The sequence below is a fragment of the Lepidochelys olivacea genome (genome assembly GCF_965140295.1).
Source record: "Lepidochelys olivacea isolate rLepOli2 genome assembly, chromosome: 26".
Classification (NCBI taxonomy): domain Eukaryota; kingdom Metazoa; phylum Chordata; order Testudines; family Cheloniidae; genus Lepidochelys; species Lepidochelys olivacea.
In genome coordinates this window covers 14,080,239-14,096,459 of record NC_140436.1, presented here as the reverse complement: position 1 = coordinate 14,096,459, position 16,221 = coordinate 14,080,239, and the positions used below count along the sequence as shown (strand labels likewise).

At 49.1% G+C, this 16,221-nt stretch overlaps 1 protein-coding gene across 1 annotated transcript in view; it reads left to right on the top strand.

The window, feature by feature from the left end:
* NUDCD3 (NudC domain containing 3) overlaps nucleotides 1–16,221 on the top strand; it is a 61,906-nt gene that overhangs the window by 31,043 nt on the left and 14,642 nt on the right. The window contains exons 3-4 of the mRNA XM_084615406.1: nucleotides 4,549–4,681; nucleotides 12,612–12,755. Of these exons, the coding sequence (XP_084471532.1) occupies nucleotides 4,549–4,681; nucleotides 12,612–12,755 (277 nt within the window). The remainder of the gene's footprint in view (nucleotides 1–4,548; nucleotides 4,682–12,611; nucleotides 12,756–16,221) is intronic.

Sequence of the window (16,221 nt, the reverse complement as noted above, 5' to 3'; positions counted from 1 at the left end):
CTCTTACAATACAGTCATGAATAGCTATCCCCCAGCTTCAGTTTGTGAAATAAAAATCCCAGCCTGCCTTTTGGTAGTCGGTAGGAAGCCCCAGACATTGATCCAGTAATTCTCCTGTTGTCCCATCTTTCTGTTGTGTCACCCTCATTGGTGTATGTTATTTAAATGACACTAATACCATTGTGTTGTTTTATGAGCTACTTGAGTCCCCAAGTAGATATGCTGAGAGGCTGAAGAGGGAAAGCTGGCTAGAATGAAACAGGACTGTGGTCCAATTGCTTACACAGCCATATGGAATTAATGTGAAGAAGGGGTGCCTCCTTTCGCTTTTTTCTGATGGATAACGGAGACCTGGAATGTTTGTTTGCTTTCCTGCTTTTATTTTAGAAATATCAGGCACATCGAATTGTCTCTTTCCTGTTTTTGTGGGATGACTCTGTGAAGATCCTACTCTGAGCAGGGGGTTGGACTAGATGACCTCCTGAGGTCCCTTCCAACCCTGATATTCTATGACCAGAGAACTGGAACAGCAGCTTTCTCAGCCCTTAGTGAGAGTGGAGGTGTTGCATGTTTCACAGAGAGCTTTTTCTCCCAGCTGTTTGTTAGGGGTTTGAGTTAAATAGGCACTAACCAAAAAGACCCTCTCCAAATTTGAAATTTCATGACCCTTTCTCAATAGGTCTTGTAATGTCCTCATTCCACTGGCTCTCCAGTCCTCCCAGGAGCCCTTCAGCAAAGCCAGATAAATTGAGACCTCATTATTTCTGCTGGAAACAAGCAAGCAGAACCCCTCCTTTTTTTTTAAACCCCCTCCCCCACCCCTTTCCCCGGGCTGTCTTTATACTTCAGAGGGCCAAATGCGATTCCTGCCCTTTATAAAAAAGCATTGAGAATGGAGGGATTGATTTGGGTAATGCAAAGCCTGACTCTGGATATGGGGGATCACCCCACAGGTTGGTGACTTATTACAAAAGGGATTTGTTTGATTAATAACCACTGTTGTTTTCAGTAACCCTTATGCAGCACACTAGATCTCTTCCCTCAGGAGTGGGTGAGAAACATGGGTCTCTCTATAGACCTGAGATACTTCTATAGCCACCCATTGACATAGTATCTGAGCCCGTCATGATCTTTAACGCAGATGGAGACCTGAGGTCCAGAGAGGCTAAGTGACTTGCCCAAGGTCTTACAGGAAGTCTGTGGCAGAGCAGGGGAATTGAACCTGGCTCTCCAACAGCGCAAGCTAACATCCTAACCACCTGATCATCCTTCCTCTCCCCATGAAGCATGTGGGGGTGTGGTGTAACCATAAAGTGCTTTTTCAGACCGTTCTATTGAGGCATTCTGCTTGCATGGCAACATGACCGTCCAGAGTCGCGTCTGTAGCAATAGCTGCTGCTGACATCAGGACCCTGAGTTGGAAGTGATCTTGTTTTATTCAAGCTGTGCAGGTATCTGAAGAGATCACGTGGCTTGGAAATCATTAGCCAGTTTGCCCTCCCGAGATGACGCTGCGGTCGTGGGCGAGGGTGTTGTGGGGCGTCTGAAATCTTCCCCTGCGCGTTCGTTTTCTATTTGTCCCCCAGTGCTTTTGGTTCCTGAAATCTGTGGGTGGTTTTGGAAGCTGGCAGCTAGAACCAACCAGCAAGAACACTGGTTCTCTGCTGCCATGCCAACCCCGTCTCCGTGGAAACGGAGGCCCAATGGGCGAACACCAGGCAAATCAAACTTTGTCAAAGTGTTTCAATACCCTCCTTAAATCTCTGCGCTGGTCCATTTCCACAGGGACAGGACATAGCAGCTAGCCGCTGAGCTTGCAGAGCTCAGACACTTCAGCTGCTGCCTTGTGGGTCTGGTGCTCTCGTTTGTTAATTTCAGCAAGCAGTTTCCAAATCACCTGCCAAAAAAGGTGCTTTAATAAGGCTGGTGAAATCTTGTATTTTACCCCTTTAACTCTCTATTTAAAAAAACCCAAACCCCTAATTTAATTAAAATCTGTGTGTCTTATATAATCTTCAGCATGCAGTTCTGCTGGAAGCCACCCACACTTGGTTGGTTGAAGGCCTAGCAGTGCGTGGGTGCGTGCATGGGGGATAGGTCCCTTGGGTGGGCCGTCTTGCGGGCCTGTTACATTACCTGTTACATAACTCACTGCAGCCCATGTTTATATTAATCAGGATCGAAGACTAGGTACATGTCAAAACATTTTAAAATATCTCAGACTTTTGTTAGCGCTGCAGCTATGTTTAGAAACGATTGTTTAAAAAAAAAAAAAAAACACAACCTTCCTGTGAGATTAAAATGAAAGCGGTTTTATTCTGACAGTGATTTACAGGGATGTTTACAAGTTAGGAATCCCATTTCCAGCTGGAAATTCTATGGATTACTGTTATAAATACTCAGTAAGATTCCTATAGCTATGAAAACAATTGGGTTTTTTTCGTTCGCGTGTTCCCCTTATGCACTGGTAACTCCTTTGCGAGGAGTTACTTTCACTGTTTTGTTGGCCAGTTACGTGTCCAGTCTTACGCCTGAGCTGATCTCACCGCTGTGTGGTCAGTCCAGAGCCTGCTCTGCTTTTGCCTGGGGTCGAGGGCTTGTGTGCATACATATTGTGCCCCTCAGACCTTGCAAAAGGGTGTTTACCGGTAATAACAGCTGCAAAACTGAAGCAGAGATGTCAGCCAACAGGCCTGTGCCCAGTGAGGAAGGAGAGGGTGCGTTCAAGCATATTCGGTGCTGCCACTCTTCCCTGCTGGATAGACCCTTGCAAATATCACAGGGGAACAGAAAACGCCTTTTGCAAATCAATATTTTATAAAGGAATTTAGGTAAATAATTGTTTCCACATTGTTTAAAGGGGGCTCATCAGAATCTTGAATTGTTTCAATTGTCAGTGGGAATTTTTTAAATGTACCAGTGTCCATTTAGACAAGTAATGCTGAGCTACAGGTCCGAAAATGCTCCTCTAATGCACCAGTTCTTAAAAAAACCACCACACAACAAAGCTGTTAGATCAAACTATGACAACTCCTCAAGCGTCTTACTACACAAATCCTGCAATCGTCTCTAAGTTAGAAACCCATCAGAGTCAAGGCAGTTAATGTTTACTTCCTAAACGCGGATTTCCTCAAATGGCAGTTAGCTTTAGGGTTGTTTGAGGTTTTTTTAAGGTGAATGCAAAAGAAAAATAAGACCTGACGGTAGTCCAGATTCTGATTCCGAAGCTCCTGTCTGTCTAACCCAGGCGCGGAGGTGGGTGGAGGGGGGCAGGAAATCAGGTAGCAAAAAACCCAGATCCCATTAATTTTAAAAATCCTCTTTCTCCCTCTGTGGAATTCTCCTTCTGGTACTTCCTGGCTCAGCAAAATGATCTTAGAACACAAAACCGCAAATACCAGGTGCCTTTTTTGCAATCTATGGCATTCATTATGTCAGAGTGAAGCATTCTGGGATATCATCACTGAGCCCAGGGATACCAAGAAACAATGTTAAAAAGTGAGTCAAAGCTGGTGCATGGGGTCTCTGGATTCTGGGTGGGTTTCCCTCATTCTTCACTTTTATTTTGCAGTTCCTCTTTGAGTAACACAGAGGAGAAATGTTTAAAGGGGCGAGACTGTCGTCATGTTTCGGGGGAGGGGTTCTAACTGTAGCCTCCATCAGCCACGCATTGGCTATAGCCCACCTTCTCTTTCCAGCTGTCATCGTACTGTCCAATCTGCTTCCTTCTCGCCAGCTACCTCTGTGAGCGCCTCTCTCTGGTCTGGCCAAGGCAGGCAGGTAGGCTGTATGGACATGGTGGCTTCTTCTGTATCACTCCGTCAAGTGGCGGCAGGTCAGGAAGGCTATGCTAAAGGACAGCAGCACGTGTCCACCATTGTCGTGTCTCCCTTGTCGCTGGATTCATCCAGTTTGGCACCTTTTAAGTAGCAAAAGGAAATCTGAATATTCCTTAGAAAACCCCAGTTTGCCTCCGTTCACCAGTTCCTCTCTCCTCATCGGGTTGTCATGTTCCCACGTGTGCTGAGGTCACTGGGTCAGGCTAGACACGCCTTGGCAGGTAATAGTCTTTGTCTGGAGGCTGCGTGGAGGTTGGAGATGGAGGGGCTCAGCACGCCTGGATGCAACTGCATGCTGATCCCTTTGCACGTTTACAGTCATTCCTCCCTAGGCTGGCCACGGGCGTTTCTGGCACAAACATGGGTATTAGAGATATTGAGGCTACCTGGGCCATTAATAAGCAGCAAACTGGCAAGGCCGGTGACACCCCTCTCTCTGTACAAGGGGTCCTGGGGCTGGGGAAGGGCCTGTAGGAGCCTGGAGCTGTTTCAAACCTGTTCCTTTAGCAGGTGTCCCCAGCGAAGAGAGATCCCAGGGCATGGGCAGCAGAGTGCCTGTCAAGTCGCTCTTCGGTGCTCCTTGCTCTGCCTCCAGGTAGCCGATTACAGGCACAGCACCCTCCATCTGCCTCGCCCAGCGTGTCCTGGTGTTTCCGACTCTCCGCGTGCCGAGCCACTTGACACCTAGCATCTCGCTCTTTCCCCTCAGGAGGCAGGAGCAGTTCCAGACCAACCCTGACAGTTACAATGGAGCCGTGCGAGAGAACTACACCTGGTCCCAAGACTACAGCGACCTGGAGATTAAAGTGCCAGTCCCCAAGCACATCATGAAAGGCAGGCAGGTAATGAGTGCCAGGGCTATCAGCCAGTGACGAGATCCCCCTCAGCGCCCCAGCCTGTCTGTGTGTTGCTTCTGAGCAGCTCTAACTGCCTGCAAAGTGATGCCGAACGGTGATGGAGCAGGCGTGCGCAGGCTGGGGGCACCCCAAACTTGCTTGATTCCCTTTAAGTGCCATACCTCTGCAGACCCCAGACGCTGCCTAGCTTCCCTGGAGGAATACGTGACATATTTCCTCTTTCTTCTCCACTCCTCCTCACTTGAAACCCAGATGCTGCCTCTGAATGACTCTTCCCTGGCAGGCTACATTATATACACACACACTGAAACCCAGACCTTGCCTCCAAGAGGCTTCCTAAGGAAAGATGGTATCCAAACTGGTGTAAGCAAAGGCCAGGTTGTCCCGCACGAGGTTCCCATTCCTCTCAGGCTGCCCCGTGGGTCACTGCTCTGTAGCTTTATTTTGTGCTGCTGTAAGAGAGCTGCCTGCAGGGTGGATTCAAACAAGTGCAGCTTATATGACTACAGCTGAGGCATGCGGCAGAGTGGCCCGCTTCATTTCACCCCAGGCTGTTTTCCTCAGACTCGCAAGGGTTTTATTGAATGAGGCAGATCCCTTTGAGATAGAATGAGGCAGATCCCTTTGACCATCCGGGCCCCCTCCCCTGTTCTCCCCTGCTCGGTTAGCGCGTGTGGGGAAGCGCGGCCCTTTTTGAATTTGAGTTGATCTGACAATATTGTCGGGTGGATGGAGATTTTTTTTTTTTCCTGGCAGAGACCCATTGGTGAGTGACTCTTCTATTAGCTTGTACCTGCAGGAAAATCTCCAGGTAGCTGGAGCGGCCCTTTCTTCTCCACGTTTCCTGCACTCTCTTCTCTCCCGCTGCCCTATGAGCATCTCATTGCTGGACTGGACAGTGGGTTTGGGTAGCCAATGTAAATCACACGCCTTTTCGGTTTGTCCCACTCTGTGATCTTATTGGTGGGAGTGGGTTCAGAGAGGGGTGCGCAGACTGGCTGTTCGAGCCAGAGGTTTATTTTTACTTTCGTTGTCCTAGAAGCCTTTAAAGAGGCCCCCATTGACTTTGTATTTTTCCATTTGGGAAATACGTTGTTTTTTTTTTCCTTCCCCTCTGTTTTCAGGGCAGCTGAAATGAGCACAGTTGGTTTTGTTCACCAGCTTCAGCCTACATAGCTCCGTATCCAAAATAGCTTTGTTTGGTGCATCAGCATAATTGACAGTGGCAGCGCAGACCTAGGGAGAATGTGGTTAACTGCTGCTGTGGGGCCAGCAGGGGGCACCCAAGACACCCTTTTTCTACAGGGTCTCTAAAATGAACCAGAACCATTTCTTGCTAGGTCTGGGAAAACAAAACCTGCTTCTACCTTGTTTTGCAGTGAGGGGCTTTTCCTCTTTGGGAACAGCCTTCAGGCTGGTGAAGTTCTGGGCCTGACTTGAAAGCACAGTGCTGTTTGCATACAGTGGCACCCGCTTGAAGGAGCGGCGTCCTCGCATGGGAGGTCCTGAACTCTGGTACTGCATGGGTGCACTGCAGAGGCATCCTTCATTCTGATGGATCCTCCAACCCCCTTTTGCACCGTGAGCTGAAGGCCGCTGGCAGCTAGAGAAGGGACAGCAGAGAGAGAGGAAAGGGTTAGTGTTCACTCTGCTTAGAAGAAAGAGGGGCATAAATAAAACTCTGGCTTGTCGTTCTTTTCTTTTTCTTTTTCCACGCCTTTCCTTTTAAAGAACATCCCAGCATGACCTTGGGGGTGATCCTGCGGTCCCTGGCAGCAGAGTTTAATGGCTGATGTAGTCACTTCATGTTATTTTTTAGCTCAGTTTACATTACTTCTCCTTTCCCTGCATGCAAATACATTTGCCAGATGTCAGCCCAATTCCACTGCAGAGACTAATCTTGGTAATCAGGAAACTGAACTGGATTAAAGATGGTCTGTCTCTCCCAGAGCTGGTTGGCTAGATCGTGATCAGGAAAGCCCAACATGACCTGCTCACAGATGCTCCCGTCTTGTGCCATGTTCTCTTCAGATCTCATAAACTAAGCAGGATCAAGGTGAATGGGAGACCACCGAGGATCTGTAGGAGTGGTGTTGGTGGCTTGTTAAGCGTGGTCTTCCCTGTGAGCTAGTTCTGAGTCAATTCCCCAGCACAATGCAGGAAGTGTTGTGTGGCTGAATGTGCTGTCCTTCAAATGAGATGTAAAACTGAGCTCCCGATGACTGGTGTTCCTTAACATTCCCAAGGCATTTATTGCAAGGGTCAAGGTGTAAGCCCCAGCGTCCTGTCTAGATTCCACCACCTCTTCTTCCTCTCTAAACACCCCTGCAGTTTCAACTGGATTTGAGATCTCTTCATTTATTGTCCTACACAATTGTGTAGTGATGCCGCATGCTGTTAAACAGCTGGCCTGGCCCCACTGCAGAAGTGGCTGCATTTCAGTGGTGGGTCAAGTAATCTCTGTTTTCGCCATCATCTACCCCAGGGAGGGTTGAATCTTAATGAATGTTTCCAAGTGTTCTGTCACTTTCGGAAGAGGATATAGATTATGGCACTTGGTGCTGGATGGAGTTGCTCGTGCAGCTTGCTCTACAGGCTTTTCCACAGCGCCGTGCCGAGGTTTAGATGGGAGGCAGGAGTTCTGGGCAAGGCAAGGCAGCATGTGTGTGAACACAGGCATGGCCCTCTGCTGCAGGAAGGGGTGTCCTGGGGATAGGCATGGAAACTCTCAGGTTCAGTCCTTTCCTCCTCAGGAGCCTCACAATGTAAAAGCAGCATTTTGCAGGGTCAAGAAGGGGTTGGCTGGGGGAGGGAAACAGGAAGTGACACCACTCGTGTCTTCTCATCCAGTCCTGGTCCCGCGGCACAGAAACTGCAGATCTTTCTAACCTGCAGCGCCTCCACATTCCCTGATGTGGGCAAAGGCCCTGGGAGCGTTGGAGTGAGGCCACCAGTCTGCGAGCTGTGTGGCTGTGAGCTGAGCTGTGGCTGACCCCAGCTGTTCAGAGGTGACAGTAACATCTGACTCATCAGTGGTGGGTTTCTAGCATGCACTTCTCTCGTCAGTAGCAGGAGGTGCCACGAGCGCTGTAGCGAAGCAGTTCACGCACATGGTAATGTCACCCCCTCTTCCCGTGTCATGGAAGCAACGACACAGCTAAGGTTGCAGCTGAGTTTTCATTTAAACCAGATCTTGACCCACTCTAAAATCCACAAAAATGTCCATATCTACGTCAAAAATGGTAGGCTAGGTCAGGGGTCAAAGTAGAATTTTTCTACCAAATTTGAAAGTAAATGGACATAGAATTTGTGAATGACGACATCTTACAAACTGGAAGTGTTCACCCACATTCTACAAATAAGCTTATTCTTTTGCTACCTTGAAGCAAAAAAGCCCAAGTAAAGTGAGATTAAAATGCACTTCACTGGCCTTCCTTGGCTGCGAACTAGTGCCCAGCACCAAAGATGATTTAAAATCTCATTTTAAACATGATTAACTTTTGATTTAGGATGGTTACTATGGCATTTTGGCTCAGGCAAGCTTAAATGTAGCTGTCCCTGGAGGAGCAGCAGCAGGAGACTGGGAGGGTAAAGGTTCCTCTCTCTCATCTTGAACTCTGATTGCTTGTAGGACCCCCCATCCCATTAGTATGCGTGCCTCCCCAGAACTTGAACATAGAAATAACAATGACAATCTTTCTTCCTTCCCAGCCTGTAGGAGAATTAGCTGGATTAGTTCATAGGTTTTTTTGTTTGCTTGCTTGCTTGGTGCGGGTGTATGTGGGTGTATTTGTGCGCGAAGAAATTATTGGGGCTGAAAGCGACATGGAAGAGCTGAGTTCTGAACTCAGCAAGGCCCACAGTCGTTATGCTCTCTTGTGGGAGTTAGTTTCATAGTCTCAGCGCAGCTCCGATGAAAGTTCTGTCTCCCGCACTCTTGGGTCCCATCTTTCGTGACTCCAGTGGAATGGAGTTGTCGTGGGAAGTTGTGATGGTGGGGGCAGGGGCAGTTAGGGCAATCTCAGGGGGGACTTTGAGCATCAGGGACAGAGACCTTGAATCGCTCTCTATATTTAATGGGGCGCAACTGCACAGAGCAGAGCCATGAGGTGATGAGATCACGGTGACCTGAATTGCTAAGCAGATTGGTTGCTGTGTTCTGTGTTTGTTGGAGCTTCCTCAGGGCATGTGGTGTCATTCTGGATATGAATTGCAATCATCAAGCCTGGAAGTCTCCAAGTGCATGAGTCATTGTGGCCAAGAGTGTGTGTGTTTGGATGGGGCCCGATCAACTGGCCCATCGCAGGTGCAGGTGTGGCATTTCTGCGGCTCCTTGGACATCCAATAGCCCAGAGGAGCTAAAAAGGGCCCCGAGGCTCCAGGCCAGTTTAACAGTCTGAAGGGCTGATGCATTCAGCAGTGGGGGATCTTAAAATCACAACTTCTTCCCACCAACGTTGCTTCAGTCTTGCTTGGCTGCAGTTTAGCCAGCTTCTCTGAATCCAGGGGCCGGTTTTGGCTAAGCATTGAAATAGCTGGGAGGTGGGGCTGCAAGCCCTTCAGGAATGTAATCATGTATTTCTTTTCCATCAAGGTGGCCTCCATGGTAGCTATCACCTCTGCCCAGAAGGCATGAGACTGTAGGGCCTGATCTACTGAGGAACGCCGCTGCACATTCCACAGCGGTGGGGTGGTTCTTTGAACGACTTGGGCTGTATCCCAAAAATTAACTCATTGAGCCTAGAAAATTGTTCTCCCTGTTTTGTCCAAAGCCATCTTGCCCAAGAGAACAGCTGGTCTAGAGCCCTCAAGATCTACATCCACTGCACGCAGGAGTCCCAAGTTCAATGCTCTGTTTATTCTTCACCACCTGGCATCTAAAAGGAAAAAGTATCAAAATCTGCTGTTTCAAGATGGTTAAAATGGTGCATCCATGAGGCCGAGACGTCAGAGAGTCTCTGTCCAGCAACCAGCATCAAAGCCCGCTCTCTGAGAGCGGTAGCAGCCCTCACACTAAGCCTCAGCAGGTGCTGCCTTTGGTAGGAGGGTGTGCCCCATTGTGACATCCCAGGAGTGGAGAAGGAATTTAACCCCCTGTAGTTCTGTTTGCTCAGAACCCTCCCTGAAGGTGTAGCGCTGTAAAAATCCCCTTCGTTAAAGGATCTGTGGGACTAGTAGAATCGGAAAACTTATTCTGATTTATTGAAAATTTCCTTTCTCTACGTTCCAAGGTCTACAGATCCAACCCTCCCTTGTTTAGAGTATTTATTTGGCCTGTTTGGCTCATTGATTAGTTCATGGTGGTGTGCTCTGCTGTTGGAACTCAGGTCATTGCTTGTTCGGAAATGTCAGTCCACCTTATCCTGTGCTATGGAAACAGTCTCAACTTGTCCATTCTTTGGCGTGGTTGGCCAAACCCTTCCATATCAGTGACTGACAGGTCTGGTTTGGCTATATATATTCAGGCTGAGAGCCCATTGGTTAATGGATCTGAACTGGGAGAGAAGAAATTTTCAATAAATGTTCCTATTCTTGGAGCCTAATTGTGTTGTATCAGGGTCTCTCTTGTCTTTAGCCCAGGAGTGCTTATAGATCCAGAGCTCCCGCAATGAAACAGTAAGTCACATCCGTCCGGGGAATCCTGGTGCCATAGCACTTAACAGATCAGCTTGGAACGCCTCTCCATCTGCTCTGGTCTCTCCACAATCTCAGCAAACTCTTCCCCGAGCTGTTCCCTGCCCTATAGTCTCTAATAGGTGTCATTTCAAATACGAGAAGCCATACTCCATTGACTTTATTAAATGTAATATTCCTTTCCTGGCATGCTCACCACCTCCTGGCATCTTCCTGAATCTGATCTTCTTTGAAATGTTGCTGTAAACTTCTCAGGTCCTGGGCACACTTATCCTGGCCAAGTTACTGCCCCGTGTCTCGTTGTTCCTAAGAGGTCACTTGGGGAAGTACATCCAGCCTCAAGTGGCTTCTCTTTTAGCCACCTCATACTAAAGGGATTGCAGGCTTGTTTAAGGATTCATTTGTTTGCTGAACTGTGGCTAAATCACTGACCTCCCCTTTGGAGGCTGCCGGTTTTTTCTAGGCCATGCTGCGGTAGCAGTAGCCTGCAGCACTAATTCTGCTTAGAAGCTGCCTGTGGTTAAACCTCTGACGGTCCTGTCTTCCCTCAACTCTGAGAGTTACGAATGAAAGGGGCCAAGCTAAAACCCTCCGTCCATGGAGCAGCAGCCGGGCTCTCTTCACAGCCCTCTTCCAAAAGGCTTTTGGCCTGCCTTGGCGGGGCCCATCTCCAGGGATGAAATAGGAAGCTGGCTCTGTGGAGAGGCCTCTCTGAGGGGCTATGTGGGATGTGGATTCCCTGAGCTCTGTTCACAAAGGCCCACAAACCTCTGTCAGATAGAAATTTACTTCCAGTCATGTCTGTCCTGGGCTGGATCGAACCAGGAGACTTGGTGCCGTTACCAGTCCCCTAAGCCATCCAGTTCTCCCACCCCTTCTCCTTTGTTCCTGAATTTCTATTTGGGCTCCTCTCAATGGGCCTTTTGTTTGATTTAGAGACTCCAGTCAGCTCACACTTGGGTATTTTAGATACAGCCCTCTTGCACAGTCCGGGTTGAACAGTGTTTAAGCTTAGTGGCTCTTGCTTTCTCTGTTTCCCCCTCCATTGTGTGTACTGGGTGTTCTCAGCTCCTCTCCAGGTCTCCAAGGAACCTGTCAGAAGTGGCTCATTTTTTTGTTTTATCTCTGTGGCATCTATCAAATGCAATTGTGGTGCAGTCCCTGACTGGAGCAGCTTTAGTCTATCCCCTGCCCGCACTGAGTCACTAGAAATCACCTAGGTAATGGATAATGTAATAACATTTCAGATGAGAACTGCAGAGCAGAATCTGGGGGAACTCTGGGAGAGTGTGCAGGCAAATCTAGCAGTAACTCCCTTGCCTCAGCGCTAAGGCAGTATTTGAAAGATGGGGCAGTTCCCTTTCCTGAATATGTTAGTGCACCCTTTGTTGTTTTCGAGGGAGAGCAGGGCTCCCCCAGATCCCTTTCTTCAGTGACTGCAGCTTGAGGCTGCAGAAGAAAGAACAGATGGTCTCTTTTGAGACTGAAAGTAACACCACTTCATGAACCAAGCCAGCAGTTGTCTCCAAGAAGCATGTCCCCTCCACAGCAGGTCTGGTCAGGGTCTCCCATATGGCAGCGCTGCTGCTGTGTGAGGGACCTGGCCTCATTCCTGAAGAGGGCATGCCAGGAATAAAACCTTTCTTGACTTTGCCGTCAGCGCTGTCTCCTTGCTTCCATTTCCTGCCCTGTCCTAATCTGTGCTGTAGCAGGGCAGCATGCCATAGGCATGTTCTGCCCCCACCCCCGTGACCCACATGCTCTCCGAGCCTACCACAAATGCAGCAGGAGGCGTAGGATCAACCCAAGATCACAATTTTCATGCTGTTCTTTGGGTTGATGCTGGAATCTCCAGCAGTTGCAGGTGTCGACGTTAAAGCACATGCCAAGCTGCCTCCCCTGCAAACCCAGCAAGTACGCTTTGTTTTTAGCAGTGTGAAGCACAAGAGTGAAGAATTCAGGGAGAGAGGGAGACACACTTCAACCCTGTGGAACCCTTCGCAGAACCCTCCTCATTCCCCTGTTCTCAAAGCTGGTGAGGCATGCAGCAATAGCAAAGGGCACACGAAGAAGTCCCCAGTAGAGTAAATGACTCCATATACATGGTTTTCCATCTCCCTCAAGCTGTGGCAGGATTCCCTGCCTCCCTGCTATATAAAGATCTGATTGCTTTCCTCTCATCCCCAATGAGTGCACTCGACCCCCTTCCCCGCCCCAGCAAACATGGGGGAGAAAGCAGGAGGGAATGGCCCTTTTGATTTCCTTGTCTCTCTACTTCCAGGTGTCTGTGGATCTCAGCAGCAGCTCAATTCGTGTGGCCGTGCTGGAGGGGAGCAGCCAGCGTGTCCTCATGGAAGGGAGACTCACCCACAAGATCAACACGGAGAGTTCCCTGTGGAGTCTGGAACCAGCGAAGTGCATCTTGGTAAGAGCTGCCTCTTTTGGGCACCCCCTTCTCAAAGTCACTCAGCGGGAGAGCAGGAGCACACGCACGTTGGCTTTGTGTCCTTGCCCTTTGACCAAGAAGCAGCAATCTGCAAAGCCAGGGTGGTAGAAGCCTTTGCCAAATCAAGGGGCCTGATTTGGCTCTACCAACCAAATGCTGAATTGATCCCTTGCCTCCCTCTGCAAATGACTCATGTTTCCAGTCCCCACCACATCCCTTCACTGGCTGCATGGCTCTTCCTACAGCAAGTTCGAACTCCCCACCCCTGTGCCCTAGCTTTTGCTGTCTCTCCCCTCTTGCTCCTGAGCTCTGCTCGCTCTGCTCACCGTGTTGGGTGCGTCTCTCCTTTCCTGTGCCGGGAACCCCATCCCTCCTCGTTCTCCTCCTTCAGATCCCTCCTTGAATCCTGCTGGCTCTCCCCTCTGCTGTTTACTCCTGTCTTGCCCTACCTCAGTTACCACTTAAACGTGTGTGCGTGATCCAACAGTTCTGTAATGTGTGTCACGTGATTCCTTCCAACCCTCCCCTCTCTCTGTCTCTCCCCTGTCCTGTGTCATCTTATTTAGACTAGAAGTTCTTTGAGGCAGGGTCTGTGTCTCTCCCCTGCCTTAACCTCTGACATGCCGTGCACAGTTGTGGCATTATGCTGATACTTATTAGGATTGAGCATTGGTTGGCACAAGTGGTGGGAGCCGTAGTCCCTGCTAATCCGGGTGCTCTGAGCTCCTCCCCTTTATTTCTAGAGTGTTAACTGGGCAATTCTGCAGATTTAACCAACTGGCAGCTGATTAAAAGGAGAACTTCACATTGTTGTCACATTTCCAGTGAGTACCAGCAGTCAGTGCCCAAACGTCACCACGGTGGCCTCAACTGTCTTGCTTCCCAGCCTGCAGCAGCCTCGTCCAGAAGAGGATCCCCAGGGCCCTGGCCACCTGGCAGTTTTGTCAGCCCTGTCTTGCTTAGGCTTTTATCTGGCTGCCCATGGCTGTAATATCTGGGCACCTTCCTCATAAAATCCATAGAAATAACCAAATGCCTAGTGGATTTCATGGAGTCTCTGGCATGTCTCCTTCTGGGGTCAAAACTCTGCTAGGGGGAGGGGTTTGCACTGGTTTGTTTACACTTTATTAATTTCCTCATTTTTGATTGGTTGGGGCTTAGGAGAGGAGGGAGGGTTGGGGGTGGAGGGCTGGGGTCAGGAGATGGCATAGAGGCTGGAGAGGGGGGTTGGGGGCAGGAGAGGGAGGTGGGGTAGGGCGCTTAGGGGCAGGGGAGCCAGTGTTGAGTGTCCTTCTTACTGTTACGGATATAGTTTGTAGGACTGATTCTTGCAGACTGTTCTGGAGCTGGTGACTTTGCTGGCAGTGCTAGCCTGTGTGGAGTGACAAGAGCTGTCCTTTTCAATGGCCGTTGAAAACCATTGTTAGCCTGGGGAGAGCCTAGGGTGGAGTGGGTGCAAATGCCCATTTAAAAAAATTGCTTTCCCACCGCTGATCTTGATCCAGCAGAAGTTGTGGTGGGGTGGGATGTTATTGGCCCTCTCTGCCCAAGGTAAAAAAGCTGCTCAGTGAAGCCTGGATGGGGACACTTGGAGCAGCTAGTATCAGTGCCCTACTTCCGCACGCACCGGCTGTCTCCGATACTGACTGGCTGCAGCACCTGGGGTGTAATCATTGGCTCAGAGCCAGCTGACTGAGGGAGGTCTCCCATGGCTTCTCCTCCTCATGGATGGGAACCAGCAAGTGTTCCAGCCACATCTGGCCAGCTGGTCCTCCTAAGTCCCCCCTGCTATGTAGTGGAAATTAGTCAAAAAAAAGCCCCGATGCCAGTCATGGTGCTGTTCCAATGTAGGCATCCCACTGCTGTGAAATGCCCTCAGCGTGGACCATCCTCGCACACGTGCTGAGCTATTACAAGGATAAATGAAGGAACTGGCCACTTCTTGCCATTGATGTCCTCGCATCCAGTGAGTCTTTAGACGCGAGGCTTCTAGAGGAGAGCGGGCCAGGTTGCATTGAAGGTGTAGGAATAAGATGGAAGAAGGGTCTGTGGCCACCCCTAGGCTCAGGCTCTGGCACAGAGGGGGCTGCATAGGGAAGGAGTGTCCCAGAGTTATAAAGAAATCTGTTTGAAGGGACCATGTTGTTGTAGTTAATCTTGTTACTCAAGTAGTAGCAAGTGGCAATGTTAAATCTTTCTGCAAGGAGAGCAAGTGACCTTCCTTTGGGCCTGGCTGTGCTCCTCTCTGGGAGGAAATGTACAAAGTGTGGCCGGCTCTGACATCAGGAATAGCAGATGATGTTGCACAGATGGACAAAAAGCCCCTTTCTTGAGTCTCCATATAGCTTCCTGCAGTCTGGGGGAGAGGACTGCTCCATTGCACCACCAGATTTTGGGTTACTAGAGGGATACCTCCCTTCCCAAGGAGGTAATGGGAAATGGTAAGCAGCCAGCTGGAAGGCTGAGGAGACACCTCAGTACCATGACATCCACTAGGGAGAGCACTGTTGCTGATGGTGTTACGCGGAAGGCCCTCTGAGACTACAGTGATGGGCAGCTGTATAAAACCCTGTGATAGGTAGTGCTAGGAAAACTGGAAATCTAACTAAAGAATTGTATAACTCTTGGATGGCCTCTGTGAGAGAGAACCCTATCTTCTAACCTGTCATGTCTTTGGAGAAGGTTAAAGTAGCAGATAACAGCGATGCAATTTACTTCGATTTTCCAAAAAAGGTTTTAATAAGGTCCCTACTAGATGAATAAGGAAAACAAATAAGAAACAAAGACATTCTGTAGGAGCTTTGCAGATTGTGCAAAGATTAGTCATGGGAGTTCCCAGGTCAGTAAGGGGACTTGTGTGTGTTAAATAACAGTGATTTGGAGGAGGAAGGGGAGAACAAGGTGGTGAGATAAGATCAAGGGCCTTCTCCAGCTCCTGTTGGAGTCGAAGAGAGTCTTTCATTGTCTTGAACAAGCTGGTTCAGGCCATATGTGAGTGAAAACGATGGAGGATTGTGAGAATCTCCAGCTGTCTTCTAACATATTGATGGTGGGGGTGTGGGGTTCAGGGCAAAAAGGCGGTAGATGAAATTACACTTGAAAGTAATTGGAGACTAGTGAGTAATTCTCAAGCAGGACTGTCTCCTTTGCTGCTCACAGAATAGACACGAGTGGTCTGCTGGTTCCTCGGATTCATTCATTGTTTGCAATTCAACCATTTGTTAATGAATTGGTGTAACTTTTGCTTGCACACAGCTCCCTGCGAGCATTTGGTACGTGAGCTGTATGGGTTAGGTAAACCGCCTGGTATTGTTTCTGGATTGCGATTGGTTGAGCACACAAGCTCGTCCTTCTGCAGCACTTGTCCATTTAAAAGACGGTGGTGGTGAATTCACAGCATCGCACTCTGAAGTTTTATTTCACAGATGTTCGTGCTGGCCAAACT